General features: G+C 44.6%; 1 protein-coding gene across 1 annotated transcript in view; it reads left to right on the top strand.

Moving 5' to 3' along the window:
* The first annotated feature begins 313 nt into the window (after window positions 1-313).
* PANX1 (pannexin 1) overlaps window positions 314-15,856 on the top strand; it is a 46,197-nt gene continuing 30,654 nt past the window's right edge. The window contains exon 1 of the mRNA XM_058545397.1: window positions 314-938. Within this exon, the coding sequence (XP_058401380.1) occupies window positions 758-938 (181 nt within the window). The 5' untranslated portion in view covers window positions 314-757. The remainder of the gene's footprint in view (window positions 939-15,856) is intronic.

Here is a 15,856-nt window from a genome sequence, read left to right as displayed (position 1 = left end):
TCCACCATGTAGAAATGTTGAGGGTGGGGCGTAAAAGGGGGCCATCCTGTCCACAGGGTAAGGGGCCACTTTCAGAAAGGGGTCGATTTCAAAAATCCCGAGTGCCTGGAAGTGGGGAGAATGAGGATGGAAGGGGCGTGAGAATTTTCAGAGGTACCGCTCGCTCGCTGGGAAGATCCCTTTGCTGGGGTGAATCCCAGGGTTGTGGGATGCTGCCGCGCCCACCTCGCCCCGCCTCACCGCGGTTTCCGGAAACTCCACGCCCCTTGGTAATAGGTCTGCCTCATCGTTCCGGAAGGGCGCAGCAGAGCGGGCTGAGAGCGCACGGGCCTGCCCAAAGGAGCTTTGGCTGCTGGGGCAGAGCGGCGGGGCTGGGGCGAGAGGGAAGCGCTTTGTGCGGTGGTTGGTTCTCGCGCCTGCGGGCGCGCCGGAGAGGCGCCGAGCCCGGGTGGCGCGCGCGTCCCAGGGACCTGCGGGGGCGAGTCCGCGCCCCTTCGGCGGCGGAGGAGAGAGCGCGAGAGCTCGTGCGCCCAGGCGCCCGTGGAGGCAGATTTGGCTCTGTGGCTCGCTGAGAGCCGGGCCACCGAGACACAAAGACTGGTGGGGTGTGCAAGCAACTGGGGAGTTGGCAAAGGAAAAGCGAAAGTCGCAGGTCCGGCCAGTGCCGGGGTGAAGGCGCAGCGCAGCGCTCCTGACGCCGGCGGTACCCGGGCCTGCCCTCGTGGGCCTGCCTGGCCGCGCCTGGCGCGCCGCAGCCATGGCCATCGCCCACCTGGCCACCGAGTACGTATTCTCAGACTTCTTGCTGAAGGAGCCCTCGGAGCTCAAGTTCAGGGGGCTTCGGCTGGAGCTGGCCGTGGACAAGATGGTCACGTGCATCGCCGTGGGGCTGCCCCTGCTGCTCATCTCGCTGGCCTTCGCGCAGGAAATCTCGATTGGTAAGGCCCGGGAGCCGGAGGGCGGGGCGGGGCGGGGCGGACCCCGCCTGCTGGGCCGCGTTAACAGAGGTGCCGGGGTCTGGTGAGAAGTGATTTTACCGCGCGCCGGCCTGTATCGCCGAAGTCCCCCCGACAGCGCGATGGGCGTGAACGTTGGGAAGGAAGGTAGCCCCGGTTTTATGGTCTGAAGCATTCTTTGTCCACGTGCTTTATTTGTACCCCTGTGGGCTCTGCTCGCATCCTTACTCCTCAGTTCTTCTGTTCCCTGCGCCCCGCTGATCCCGAATGTGGCTTAGTGTTCATGTGCCACTCGTGACCGGCGCCGTTGCTACCAGATTTGCACAAAACTGCCTCCTCTCTTCCCCTGCACACATTTGTGTAGTCACCTAAAATTTTGTACCAGAGAAGTTCCTGAGTGGCTGAACAGAGGATGTGAAGACAAGTGCTCCATGGAAAGTGTGTTTTCTCTTCATTATCTTATTTTAATTGATATTTATTGAAACTTTAGCTCTGCAGGGTTGTGAATGATAGAAAATACCTGCACTTGGCAGGTATTGGAGGGAAACCAAAATCCTCCACTTGCATGGCCTTATGAATGTGTGATGAAGGAGTTCCCGTCATGTATATTCTGATTGGTAGTAATAACAGTTCTGTGAGATTTCCAGTCTGGTGGTTTGGACAGGATCACGTGGCCAGTAAGTGTGTGGTCTTCCCCATCAGCTCTTCTGACTTTCAGCACAGGAGAGACTATTTATGAGTCAACAGGAAGGCCGTATAGGGCAGCTAGAAACAGTTCTGTATGGGAAAAGAGGGAGAGACCTGTGGCGCTGGACCTTGGGAAAGCTTATTTGAGAGGTTGGGCTGGCACTGAGCCTTGGAGTGTGTGTGAGATTTGGATAAGCAGAGGGGAGACCTTTTGCCAAGATTTTGAGATGGTAGGAAATGTTACATGTTCCTGGAAGGTGAGAGGCAGTGACTAACTGAGGCAGGAGGGTTGTCAGGGTTCCTGGGGTATGAAAGTGAATATGAGCCTGGGTCAGTTAGAACAGAGGAGTACAGCCTTGATGGTTTAAAAAGTATGAAGTTATTATTTGAGCATAGGGTGGACTGGTTGAAAACAGCACTTCATAAATAGCCTGATGGTAGCATGTAGGGTCTGTGAAGGTGGAGAGTTGGACCTACGTAGGCTGGATGCCGTAAGATGGGTCATCAGTTGAGGTCTTGTGCGTGGTTGGGGCCAAGAGTGGAAGGGAAACGTTGGGTAGGGGGATTTCCGAGAGAGCAAGGAGCAGTAAGCAGCACTTGGGTGCCTCGTTTTTAATAAGCTGTAAAGGGCAGAGACTGATCAGAGCTGATGGAAAGGCTGCAGACCTGGGTGAGTGGAAAATGGTGGTGGTGTTGATAGGAATAGTGAAGTTGAGGAAAGTGTTGGTTAGAAAAGGGTTACAATGAGTTTGATTTTGTGATCTACAGCACCGAGTTGTTCAACTTGGCAGGAAGTTGCCAAAATCATTGTGCTCAATAGCACTCAATAAAAATGTAGTGAAGGAAATGCTAGAGCACGTTGAAGAACTCTCCTGGGTTCTCCCTTGGAGAATGGCTGAGCTGAGGGAGATGGGGTGCCTTCCAGGGCAGGGGCAGCACAGAAGAAGGTTGCTGAGGTCTGGCCAAAGGTTACAGTTGCCAGGTCCCAGCCAGTGCCTGGAATTCACCAGTTAGAGGCAAGTGGTTCCTGGTGTGGGGAGGGAGACGTCTCAATTGCTGTGGTACCCATGTCACTTAGTAGCACAAGTGCTGTCCTGGGGAGGCCAGTCATGGCTCCCTCCCAGACGTCCGCCCCTGATCATAGCATTAATGGATGGAGGTCATCATGGGAGGGGCGAAGTTGTCCCACTTGACTTATAAGCTTAGGTTTTATTGTAAGTGCCTTAAATGCCCTTTTGTGGTATTTTTCTGGTGAGGAGGAATCTGTGTTCGCAATGTTGAAGGGCTCTTCTGTGGAAGACAGATGAGTGTCATTCCGTGTAGCTCAGAGACCACACGAGTGTCACCAGTGTGGAAACTGCAGGGAGACAAGAGTTCTGTGCCACGGAAGGACCCCCATTTCTAACACACCTGTCCCCAGATGCCTCTAGAGGTGCAGCATGTTTGACTCTGAGACAGAGAGATTTGGGAAATAGCTGGGTGACAACTCTGTGTAGAATACAGGCATAAATGGACTGCATAGCCTTTAAGCTCTGAAATTCGAGGAGTATTTATCTAAACTATTGAAGAAATGAATTCCTTAAGTGTGTACCTTTCAACACACCAAACTCTGAATGGGATTCATGTTCTTGGGGTCTTTTGATAGGGTCTTCAGTTCCCCAGGCTTAGGGCTATTTGGGGCTTGATGCCGAGATGTCCCTCCCCAGGGGCTGCTTTGATGAGAATGCCCAGGTGCCCTAACCTGGCATGTTAGGAGACTCTGGGAGAGGAGAGCCTCTGACTCCTGCCAGGATGCTTCTTGCCCAGAGCCAGGCTGGCTGGACCACATGAGCAGCAGGGGCAGCCAGTGGATTCCTGGAAAGGGTGTCTGGTCTGCCCAGGGAGCCTCCTCTCCCTGCTGCCCTCCCAGCGGGCAGCTGCGGTTCTTGGCAGAGGGAGTAGGTCCCTCCGGGTTAGCTCTGCTCTGCTGCTGTCATTACAGGGCAGCATCGGTCCTGCCCCAGTGAGCCAAAGGACAGATATAACTGCAGCTGCTTCCAATGCTATTAGCTTACACTTGCCCTGTTTCCTCCAACTGAGTCAGCAGTGGGGTGGCTTAAGCCATCTGCTCTGCTGTGGCTGAATTTAGGCACATTTTTGGGAATATGTTCAGGCTGCTTTTCAGCCTGCAAAGCTGATTGATTCTTTTCAGGGGTGTTTATAGGAATGGGATAATATTTAGGGTCTTAGGGTATAGGCCCCATAACGGCATATCCTTAACTCACACTTAAAACCAAAGAGCCAAGAGATCCTCCTGGCCCTCTTCCAGAAGGACACTTGCTGTCCAGAGAGGTTACTGATGCGTACATGTTTTTCTTTTTAATGTTTTTGTTGTATTTTTATTGTACAAATAGTACCTAAATACATTCTCATGGTAAAAGATTCATAAACCTCCTTCACTATGTTCTAGAGGTGACCACTGTGGACACTTGTACAGCCTTAAAGTCCCCTTTCTCTGCATTCATTTAACATGTGTACACATTATTATATTTTTAGAAATTGAGTCATAACCATAGTGGTTTGCTTTTTCCCACTTAGTATGTTTTGAAGAGCATTGCGTGTCAGTACATAAGTGTTACCTCACTATTTTTAATAGGCAGGCAGAATAACGTTCCATAGCGTAGTATGTTCTTAACATAATTCATCTAAGCACTCCACTAGTGATGGACATTTAGGTTCTTTCAAAATTTCACCTATTATGCATAAAGCTTGTTTGTACATAAATCTTTGTAAATCTCCCCTCCTCCCAATATTGAAAGGAAAAGAGAAGAGAGCAGGATCAATTTCCAGAAGGATGAGATCATTTTCCAAGACAAGTTTTGCATTCCTGAGTTCTTATTTGAATAAGTAGAAAAAAACACTGCCTTGTATACCCTCCACTCCTAACTCCCTCTGTGTGACTCTGTCAGAAGATTGGAAGAGGCATTTTGATGTGTTCATGGTTTTAAGAAAGAAATAGCCTCTTTCAGGGTTAAAATTGTGATTTTCAGTGGACTTCTTCATGTGCTTTCATAGCACACCAAAAGTTTCCTTCCTAGCGCTTTCCACAAGTTGCAAGTAGGTAATTATTTGTTGAATACTGTCTCCCCAGGAGACTGTAAGTTCGCTGGGGACAGGGACCATCTGTCCACTGTCGGGCTGACTACTCTGTCCATGGCTTCCAGCAGAAAAGTTGATACATAGTAGGCATTCAATAGAGTGTGTAAATGAACAGAATCATCAGAGGTGTCAGTAGGATTTTAGCATTTCTGGATACTGAGTGTTAGTTGTTATACACAAAATGGAATTTTTGTGTATCTTGAAAGAGTTACTGTTAAAAAAATTTCCTTCAAAAATATTTGAAGACTCTTGGGGCCAGCCCAATGGCATAGTGGTTAAGTTCCACGCTCTGCTTCAGTGGCCCAGGGTTCATGGGTTCAGATCCCAGGCGCGGACCTACACACAGCTCATGCAGCCATGCTGTGGCCTCATACACCACATGTATGTGGGCTTTGTATGTCCCACATACAAAGTAGAGGAGGGTTGGCAACAGATGTTATCTCAGGGGCAATCTTCCTCACCAAAAAAAAAAATTTGAAAACTCTATAGTGTCACTGGAGCCAACTAGAATAGCAGTCATAAAGCAAGGAATATGAACTGACAGATAATAAGCAAACATTTCGTAATGAGGAGAAAAAAAGAAGAAAAGAAAATGAGGCTGTGGAAAAAAATCTGTTATTTCAGCATAGGTGAAACTCTCATCCCCGGCAAAAACTGGACATACGTCTTGGAACCTTTGTAGAATCTAGGTTTGGATGAGTGACATCATTTTTAAAAACCATGCAAACACTGGCCTTCCCCTGCAGATTGCTTCCTTGGATTGTTTTCTTCTCAAATCCCTGACCGAGGCAGTGAGAGTTTGGGCCAGAGGGGAGAAGGGCAGGCAGATTGGGAGCGTTGTGCCCTGGCTGAGTGAGGCAGGCACAGCTGTGTGCCTTGGGGTCACTGAGGGCAGCGTTGGGGATACAGGTTGCTGGGGAGGAGGGACCTAGAGAGAAGCTGTGTGTACTGAGGCAAGCCTGGCTCTGTATGAGGTTCAGGGTGTGTGTTGGAAGAAAGGGGCTTCTTCTCATTCTCATGTTTTAGTCATTCTCTCTAAAGCTTGCACTCCCTTTCTCTATAAATGTTTATATATGTATATTTATCTATCTGATTATAAAGATAAAGCCTACTGTAGAAAATATGGAAAATATGGAAGAGAAAATAGCAGTCATTCCTCCACCAGAGGTAACCACTGTTATATCTTGGTGTATTTCCCTCAAGCTTTTTTATATATACATAGCTGACAAGTTGTATTCTACTTTTTAAAAGCCAGACATGAAATTGGGGCCATTGCACCACTTTCTTAAATCTTGTAACCTTGCTTTTTGTTGGCTACAAAATTGAATGTTGTCTAGGTGTATCAAAATTGAACCATTTCACAATTTTTTGGTGTATATAAATCGCATTATGAAGAACACTCCTGAACATAAACCTCTTTGCTATAAAGATCTCAGTATTTCAACAAATTGTGTAAGTCTAATTATGAGGTCAGACTGTACGATTTTCAGGACTCTTGATTCGCTTGGTGGGTCACCCTCCAGTAAGACCATGTTGGCACTTCCACCAGCAGTTCGAGAACACCCTTCTCACCAGTCAGCAGCATTTAGGGATTATCGCTGACAGTTTAATAGATGATTGAAGGTAGGCCATTGTTTTAAGTCACATTTATTCACTTACAGCATTGAACATTTTTCCATATGTATTTTTATCGTTTATATAATTCTGTGAATTGTCTGTTCTTGTCTTTTGCTGTCCTTCAAAGGGGATATTGGTTTCTCAATGGATTTTATTAACTGTTTATATGGATAACATGGTTTCAAATATTTTTGGGCTATCCTTCATTGCAGATATTTTTTTTTCTAGTTGTCAGTTACCTTTGAATTTTGGTTATGGTGAGTTTTGATGAGCAGAAGTAAAGTCGTCAAAGCTGTCCCTCTTTTAATTTTGTATTTCTTTGATTCCATTATGGTTAGACCAGTGGAGCTCATCCTTACAGCAGTTAAATATCTGTCTATTTTTTTCCCTAAATATCTTGAAAGATTTTACTTAAACATTTATGTTTTTAATCTCTTTTGTCCTTTCCGTGGAATAAGTCAAGACTCTAGTTGGTAATTCCTTCATTGTCATTTATTGAGGAACCCGTTCCTTATCCATTGATCTATGATGATTTCCTTATCGTGTAGAAAACGCTTATGTAAAGGAGCCTGTTTTGGGGCTGTTTGTATTGTTGCACTGGTCTATTAATTCTCACAAAATATCATACCATTCTGTTACTACTTTCATGCTCGCTTGTTTCTAGATGCAAGGAGATACCTGAGTAAATTGAATAAATAAAATCCTAGAATATTGGAACCGTGAGGAAGGAAACTGAAGCTTAGCAATCGAAGCGACTGACTTGCCTAGCACAAATTGCTGCATCTTTAGGAGATAAATTCCCCATATTATATTAAATATTTAAAATGCTATTGAAGCACAGGAAGAGGATCATTATCGGCAAGATCCTCATTGAGAACGTGTCAGGTTATCTCAACTATTGGATATTTTTCTTTTTGATAGTTATGAAAACCACTATATTTCTACATTTTGGGGTGTCATTAAGGTTACCACTTTCTTTTCGTATTTTGATCACTGCTATTACTACAGTCTTTGTGATTGCGGGAAGCTGGAACGGGTGATGGATGGGCTAAATAAAGTAGAAGTGCTTTGAGAACAATTACAACTTCTGGATTGGTTTGGAAAGTGGTAGATGTTCTGGTAAGAAGGATGAATCGGCTGTACATGGACTCAGTGCTTCAGCTGATGAGACAGGCTGTGGGCAGCGGGATAGTCTGAGATGCTCACTGCCCCAGCCCCACTAGGTCCCATCACCACACTGCTGCTGTGGCAGCAAAGGGAATTTTCCAGATTATTTGCAGTTGTCAAATGTCTGTATGCCTGTGTGTTTGTGTGTGTCTGTGTTAAAAGTTCAAGCAATAAGGGAACATTAAAGCTTTGTTTTTTGACATACCTCAATCTTGGTCACTTCCCCAGAGGTAACTACTGTTTAGCATGTATCCTTTTACACTGCTCTGTGTTCCTATGGAAAAACATGATTTTATTAACATTTTCTCATTATTAAACTTTTCACAAAATATTATGCCGTGCGTTAATACTTTGCGATTTGCTCATTTATCTATAATGTGTCCTGGAGATATTTTCATGTCATTGCATGTAGATCTGCCTCGTTCTTTTTAGATGTGGCATAATTTTCTGTAGTATGACTAGACCTCAGTTCCTTTAACCATTCTATTAAGGGACATGTAGGTGCGTTTGACTTTTTACTACTACAAACAGTGGTTCAGTGAACATCCTTAAACAGCTTCCTCATGCAAAATGTATTTCTCTAGAGCATTGGTTTTCAGGTCTCAGGACCCCTTTATACTTTACACTTTTAAATGTTATTGAGGATTCCAAAGAGCTTTTGTTTGTGGGTTACCTCTGTCGGTATTTATTATATTAGAAATGAAAACTGAGAAATTTTTAAGAATTCATCAATTAATTTAAAATAATAATAAGCCCATTTGTATTAACATATATAATATATTTTTATGAAAAAACTTCACAAGCAAAAAGTAAGAAAAGGGGCATTGTTTTCCATTTTTGCAAGTCTCCTTAATGTCTGGCTTAATAGAAGACCACTGCATTCTCCTGTCTGCTTCTTGTTCCTTATGTGGTGCTATCCCACGTCAGTAGCCTCTGGAAACTCCACTGTCTACACTCACAAGAGAATGAGAATAAGAAGGCAAATAACAACTTAGTATTATTATGAAAGTAGGTTTAACATCATGAACCTCCTGGGAGAGTCTCAGGTTCCAGACCACGGTGCGAACCGTGACTCTGGGGTCAACCTTGAGGGTGGAGTTTGCAGTTAGAGAGTTACAAGGTGTGCACATTTCAAATTAAATGTGCTTCCAGAGTGCAGTTTACACTCCTGTCAGCAGTGTAGGGGAGCAACCCTTTCCCCACTTCTTAATGATAATATTTTCAGAGTTTTCAATTTGCCATTCTAGTGGTGGAAATGGCATCTCACTGTTTCATTTTGTAGTTCCTTATTCGCACTGGGATTTCACAAGACAGTTCTGGGCTCTTGCTGTAACACTTGGCAGTGTTCTAGGGACTGCTCATTCTTTCCAGGCTACTTACCCTTGCCTCTTGGGGTAGTTGATCCTAGAGAGACTGTCAGGTCTCAGCTGGTTATCATTGGCTTAGGAAATACTGTCCTTCCCCCCACAGTCTATCTTAACTCTCTTTTTATCTTTTTTTTTTTTTTTTTAAAGCTAAAGGTTGTTTCCCTTCTGAGCCCTGTTTCCTGTTTAAGTTTAGTCAACTAGCAAAATTAGCAAATATCATTTAATAGGATATGTAAAGATGTCTTTAAAAAATTCTTTCTTTTAAATGTTAACATCTGCTCTACATTTGATGATCATGTGTAAGGATTCTTAAAGTTTTCGAAAAGCACAGTCGCTCCCATGTGGAAAGTTTGCAGAGAGAGAAGTTCTTATTCAGCTGTACCCTCGCTTTGTGAGGTTCACTTCTCCTTGCTGACCAGGTTTTCCTTTGCAAATCAGATGATGCCTGTGAAATGAGATGGTACACGGAAAGAGGCCTGACACATGGTTTGTATTCAGTACATGTTGGTTGACTCTGAAACTAGCGTACATTAAGCTCCTACAGTCTGAAGCTATTTTGCAAGATTGTGTGCAGCCAGCGAAGCTGAGACAAGAGGCCTCACCCTCCTCTCCAGCCCTCACTCAGATTCCGGTGCTCTCTGGCGCTAGAGGCTCCATTCGGATGAGTCTGGGTGATGGTAACTGTGACTTGCCTCCCTTTCCTTCCCCAGTGTCCCTTAGAGGGAGGAGAGACCAGGAGCTGATGGTCTTCACGTTCTTCTTCTTAGTAAGGCTTCATTCCTTTTAAATCTCTATAAACACGCTAAGCCTTTATGTTCTCAGTTTGTTTTCTTCGTTACACACATTGAAGTGAATACCGGAATAGAAAAATGATGCCCTTTTAAGAACTGAAGGAACACTCTTAGGACACTTACTACTTAACAGCAAGGAACAGCTGTGTGGAGCATGTGTGTCCAGAAGGCAACTCGCTTAGAGTCAGTTTCACCCCCTTGTAACTTGAGGACATTGGGCTAAAATTAGTTGTTAAATGCACTCCAGTACCCTTCTCATTCTGGCACGACGGTTCATGCTCCACCGTATGGTAATTATTCTTTATCGGCTTTTGTCTCCATTGATTCATGTTCTCAATCATTTGACACTTGTTCATTGACCACTGCACTGTGCACCAGGACCTGTCAGTGAAGGAGGCAGGTATGGTCCTGGGAGCTTGCAGCTCAGCCGGGGAGATGGCTTCCCAATAATTGCAGAATTCCTGCTGTGATAAGTGCTTTGGAACAGGTGCCATGGGAGGAGCCTTGCGCGGTTGGGGGTGTTGGGGATGGCTTTCTGAGGAAGCAACACTTGGGCTGTTACCCATCAGTGTGGGTGAAGCCTCTCTGGGGACAACGGATATGATTTCTTGGAGAAATGGAAAGGTCACTGTTACTGCACTCTGTTGAGCAGAGGGGAAGAGTGAGTCAAAGGTTAGAGAGATGGGCAGGTGTCCAGTTGTGAGGGCCTTGCGGGATTTGGATTTTAGAGTTTATCCAGAGCTGTCAGAGGGCTTTTAGCCATAAGTGACATAATCAGGTAGGCATTTTTAAATCTCACCCCAGATACTTTGTGGAGGATGGAGTGGAGATGTGGAGAGACTAGTTAGGGGCTATTGCAGTTAAGTTCAGGCTTACTAACTTCTGTGCACTTTGAGGATGGGGACTGTCACGTATCTTGGAATCTGCTGTGGTGCTTTGTATGGGGCAGATATTTCATCAAAGTTTATCAGGAGTCATTGCTGGGAGCTCTGTGGGCACTCGCAGTACCTCCCAGTTGTCCTGGCGGTGCTGGAGCTGACTTGAGGAGGACCCAAGCTGGTCATATTCAGCAGCTCTGTTCTGGGGCTTCCTGGTTGCTTTTGAAGCCCAGCCTGGCACAGTGGATGGTGAGGAAGAAGGCTGTGACTGGAAGCCTGGTACTGGGTGGGCTCCAGCAGTGGGCTCTCGTCACCTGGCAGGAGGGCATGTCTGCTGAGGGCCTGTGAGAAGCTGCAGCTCTAGGAGGGCCTGGCCGGGCCTGGAGGTGAACACCCAAAGGGGTTGGTGTCCTGAGGGGAATTGTTGCCGCTCACCTGTGCACTTAAGCAATTGCTCCTGATGCCTTCCTTCCCCTGCGGTCCTTAGGCCCAATGTTAATAGCTACCATATACATACATTTATATGTGTGTGTGTGTATTTTTTTAATGAAGACTTTACTTTTTTACAGCAGTTTTAGGTTCACAGGAAACTTGAGGGGAGGGTACATAGATTTGCTGTATACTCCCTGCCCTTACACATGCATAGCCTCCCCCATTGTCCATATCCCCACCAGAGTGATACATTCTGTGGTTTTAGACAAATGTGTAATGACATGTATCCATCATTGTGGTATCATACAAAGTAGTTTCACTGCCCTGAAAATCCTCTGTGCTCTGCCTATTCAACCTCCACCCTCTCAACCCGGCAACTACTGCTCTTTTTACTGTCTCCGTAGTTTTGCCTTTTCCAGAATGTCATATAGTTGGAATCATATAGCATGTAGCCTTCTCAGATTGGCTTCTTTCACTTAGTAATATGCATTTAAGGTTCCTCTATGTCTTTTCATGGCTTGATAGCTCATTTCTTTTTAGGACTAAATAATATCCCATTGTTTGGATGTACCACAGTTTATTTATCCACTCACCTACTGAAGGACGTCTTGGTTGCTTCCAGGATTTGGCAATTATTTTGAATAAAGCTGCTGTAAACATCCATGTGCAGGTTTTTGTGTGGACATAAGTTTTCAAGTCCTTTGGGTAAATACCAAGGAGCGTGATTGCTGGCTTATATAGTTAAGAGTATGTTTAGTTTTGTAATAAACTGCCAAGCTGCCTTCCAAAGTGTCTGTACCATTTTGCATTCCCACCAGCAGTGAATATTGGAGTTCCTGTTGCTCCACATCCTCGCCAGGATTTGATATTCCAGATTTTGACCATTCTAATAGTGGTATCTCATTGTTGTTTTAATTTGCATTTCCCCAGTGATATATGATATGGAGCATCTTTTCATATGCTTACTTGCCATCTGAATGTCTTCTTGGGTGAGGTGTCTGTTAAGGTCTTTGGCCCACTTTTAATCAAGCTGTTTGTTTTATTGTTGAATTTTGAGAGTTCTATATATATATTTTGGATAACAAGCCTTTATCACATGAAACCACAGTATTTTTTTTCTTTTTTGTATTGAGATAACATTAGTTTATAACATGATACAAATTTCAAGTGTACATCAGTATATTTCGACTTTTGTATAGACTACATTTGTGTTCACCACCAAAAGTCTAGTTTCCATCTGTCACCATACAAATGTGTCTCTTTATCCCTTTCACCCTGCACCCATCCTCCTTACCCTCTGGTAACCACTGATCTCTTCTCTGCATCTATATGTTTGTTTGTTGTTGTTGTTGTTTATTCTTTCACATATGAGTGAAATCATACAGTATTTCTCTTTCTTAGTCTGACTTATTTTGCTTAGCATACTACCCTCAAGGTCCATCCATGTTGTCACAAATGGCAAGATTTCATCTATTTTTATGGCTGAGTAGTATTCCATTGTATATATATACACCACATCTTTATCCATTCATCTACTGATGGGCACTTAGGTTGTTTCCAAGTCTTGGCTATTGTGTATAATGCCGTGATGAACATACGGGTGCATATATATTTTCAAATTTCGCGTTTTCGTGTTCTTTGGATAAGTACCCAGAAGTGGAATAGCTGGATCATATGGTAGTTCTATTTTTAATTTTTTGAGGAATCTCTACCATATATGGATATCGCCTGTGTGCTTGGTCCTTTAAGCATAATATTTTTGCCAGCAGCAATCCTTCAAAACAGTTAAATTTTCTTACTTTTGAGAGATTGTGTAGAATAGTGGTTAAGATGTGAGTTTGGGAGCCAGACTGCCTGGATATCAATCCTGGCATGTCACACATTCACTGTGAGACCTAGGGCAAGTTAAGTAATTTCTCTGTGCCCTAGTTTCTTCATCAATTAAATGGGGTAATAATAGAACCTATCTCACAGGGTGGTGAAAGTTAAATGAATTAACACATGCGAGCACTAGAACGGTGCCTGGGACATAGGAAGCACTCAGTCAAGATTAGCCACTAAACACACCCCAACACGGTTATGACTCTGACAGATGAGGAACTGAGGCCGGTAGAAGTCAGATAACGCACCCAGGGCCACAGAGGGGCTGGAGTGCAGCTCTGATTCCAAAGCCTGAGATCTCGGGCACCACTGTGGACTCTGCCCTTTGTCTGTTGTGTGGATGAGGGACAGCGGACTGAGAGCAGAGTGAGCTCACGACCCAGCACCGAAGCTGCTAGTTTGCACTGGGTCTCGGACCCTGCTGCCACGGGATCATCCTCCCCACTCCTTGCATTCCTGCACCGAGCCCTTGGGGAGGGCGAGGGTCCTTGGCTCTCTCTCTGGCATGCTGCTGGCTCTCTCTGGCAAGACTGTGACATTAAATACCCAATTCTGATGAACTTGGATGTCTCTTTTCTTTTTTGGGGTTCCTTGAGAAAAGAGCATTTGCCACTTCAGCATCTGCATCTGTCACGTGAAATCCGTGATAGTCTATTTAGAATGTCCTTGTATTTGCAAAGACATCTCGTGACCAGTTGTCTAAATAATGGTAACAGTCGTTGTAAGTTCTTTTCATTTTATTGGAGTCACTAAATCTTTGATTCAGTATTGAATTTAGATGCTCAAGTCCTTCTCCTACACAATAGGGTTTCTTTGTTGCAGGAACTACAAAAGCTAGCTTTTAAAAGGCGTCTTTGAGGAAGAGATGATGCAAAAGGACTTCACAAAGTTGGATTTAGTTTCAGGCTGCGGCCCCATTAAATATAAGATCCCAGTTATCCAAGGCCTGCTTTCATCATGCGAATGTTCGAGAGTTGTAGAAGATAAGACAAACAAGTAAACCAGTAAGAACAGATGAAATTCAAATAATTGAAGGTGCACTGAAGAAAATAATACAGGATGTGACAAAGGAACCCTGTATATCTTTGTATCTCCAATGCTTACCATGGTGCCTGATGCGTAGAAATAAAAATAGTAGCTACCATTTATTGAGTTCTTCCTGTGTGCTGGCATTGTGGCAGACGTTTCGTTTAATCCTTATAGGAATTCTGTGAGAAAAATTAGGTTCAGAGAGGTTAAGTAACTTGCTATTAAGTAAAAGAGAAACGCCAGTGCTTATTGGATATAAAGGGATCTTTTTTAAAGCGATATTCAGGAATAAAGATTACAGAACCTCTTTTTATAGAAGATTTACCTAATTTTTCTCCTTTAGGCTAAAATCCCTTCCCCATACCTAACTGAACTTCCCTATTATTTCTCACAAAGTAGGCCTCTGTGTCAGTGGAGACCAGCTAGACAGTAATTTTCTTCTAACCCTTTTTATACTTAAAATGTCCAAGTTGCCCCTTGGCCTTAAATAATCTGTTCCTTTAATGTGTTTCTTAAGATGACCCCTCCCCTACTTTTTGGGGAACATCCATTTCTCTTGTTCATTTTGGGAAGGTGCCTAGCTCCCCCACTGCCCTCCTACAAATGCAATAACCAACACCGCATTTCCCCTAGTGGAAGTGTGACCAGTCTGGAGTTGCTGCAAGGATTTATGTCCTGGCTCACGCATGTCATATTCCCGCTGTGATGTTTTTGATGATGTAGTTTATTTGATCTGGCCCTTCCGTTCTTTGGAGCTAGCCTCCATCCCTACTGGGTGAACTCCATGCCTACAATCACCTCTACCCTGCCAACAGTCTTTCTGACTCCACACAAAGTAGCATTAGGTGCCCTGAGGTAGGTCTTCACACACCAGCCATTGACCACATGGGGCTGCTCTCCTTGTCTCTGTGGTTTTTGCTGATACTTTATTATGACTTTGGGCCTAGAGCTCAGGGCTCCCCAGGGCTGCTGGGGAGATTGAGGCTGGCCCTTTCCTGTTCTTCTGGTGTTCTTGGCTGGCCTTGCATTCCTTGCGCCTGTCCTCTACTCCATCCAGCCTCCATGCCCTGTCTCCACTTTCTCTCCTCCCTGGTCACTCAGTCCCAGGGTGTCATCACATTGGGGAAAGAGTAGGGCTACACACTTGGGATTGTATTGCACCTATGTCAAGTATTAGCTGTCTGACTTTGGAAGTTAACCTCTCTGAGCCTCTGTTTCTTCACCTGGCAAATGGGACTAAATGATAACTAGTCCACAGGATTTTTTATTGGATTGAATGAGAGCATCTAATTCCTACCTAATAGTATTTAGTAAATGACATCTGTTCTTCAATAGGTGATTTTGTGCTCAGAATTAGCTTATACGTGACCAGTACGTAGGGGAATAACAGTATAATGTGGGAGTCACGTTGGTTCATATGCCTTTTGTCCAGCATGTGAATGATTTGTGCCACCAAGTAAGAAGATCTGGATGAAGCAGGCTGCAGAGGAGTGTGGCGTGCACACGACACCCAGTCACCCCATGCCCACTCGTCCCTTGCTCGTCCTCTTGGCTCCGTTTGGTCCCATGCCCTGTTTTGGAAGTGCAATCAGGCGGTGCTTTCTGGTCTTTGTGCATTCTGCTTTTGTACTTGTGTGCATGACTCAGCAACCTTCCTCATACACCCCTTCATCACACTAGGATATTTTTGTTAGGATTGTTGCTGTTTGGTTAGTGTTCTAGGTACAAAATCTACAGAGATTTTGAGTGATCTGCCTCAATCCTTTATGCTCCATACGCTCTGTTATTTTAGTGATTTTGCAGAACACTACTTTTTTTTTTTCACATACATAAATAGTATTATAGCAGAGATGTTTGTGTTGATTCCCCTTTCTCCTTCCATCTGACCTTTTGCATTAATCTTCATTTCACCG

Source organism: Diceros bicornis, chromosome 7, assembly GCF_020826845.1.
Source record: "Diceros bicornis minor isolate mBicDic1 chromosome 7, mDicBic1.mat.cur, whole genome shotgun sequence".
NCBI classification, from domain to species: domain Eukaryota; kingdom Metazoa; phylum Chordata; class Mammalia; order Perissodactyla; family Rhinocerotidae; genus Diceros; species Diceros bicornis.
This window is presented reverse-complemented; position numbering and strand designations above follow the sequence as displayed.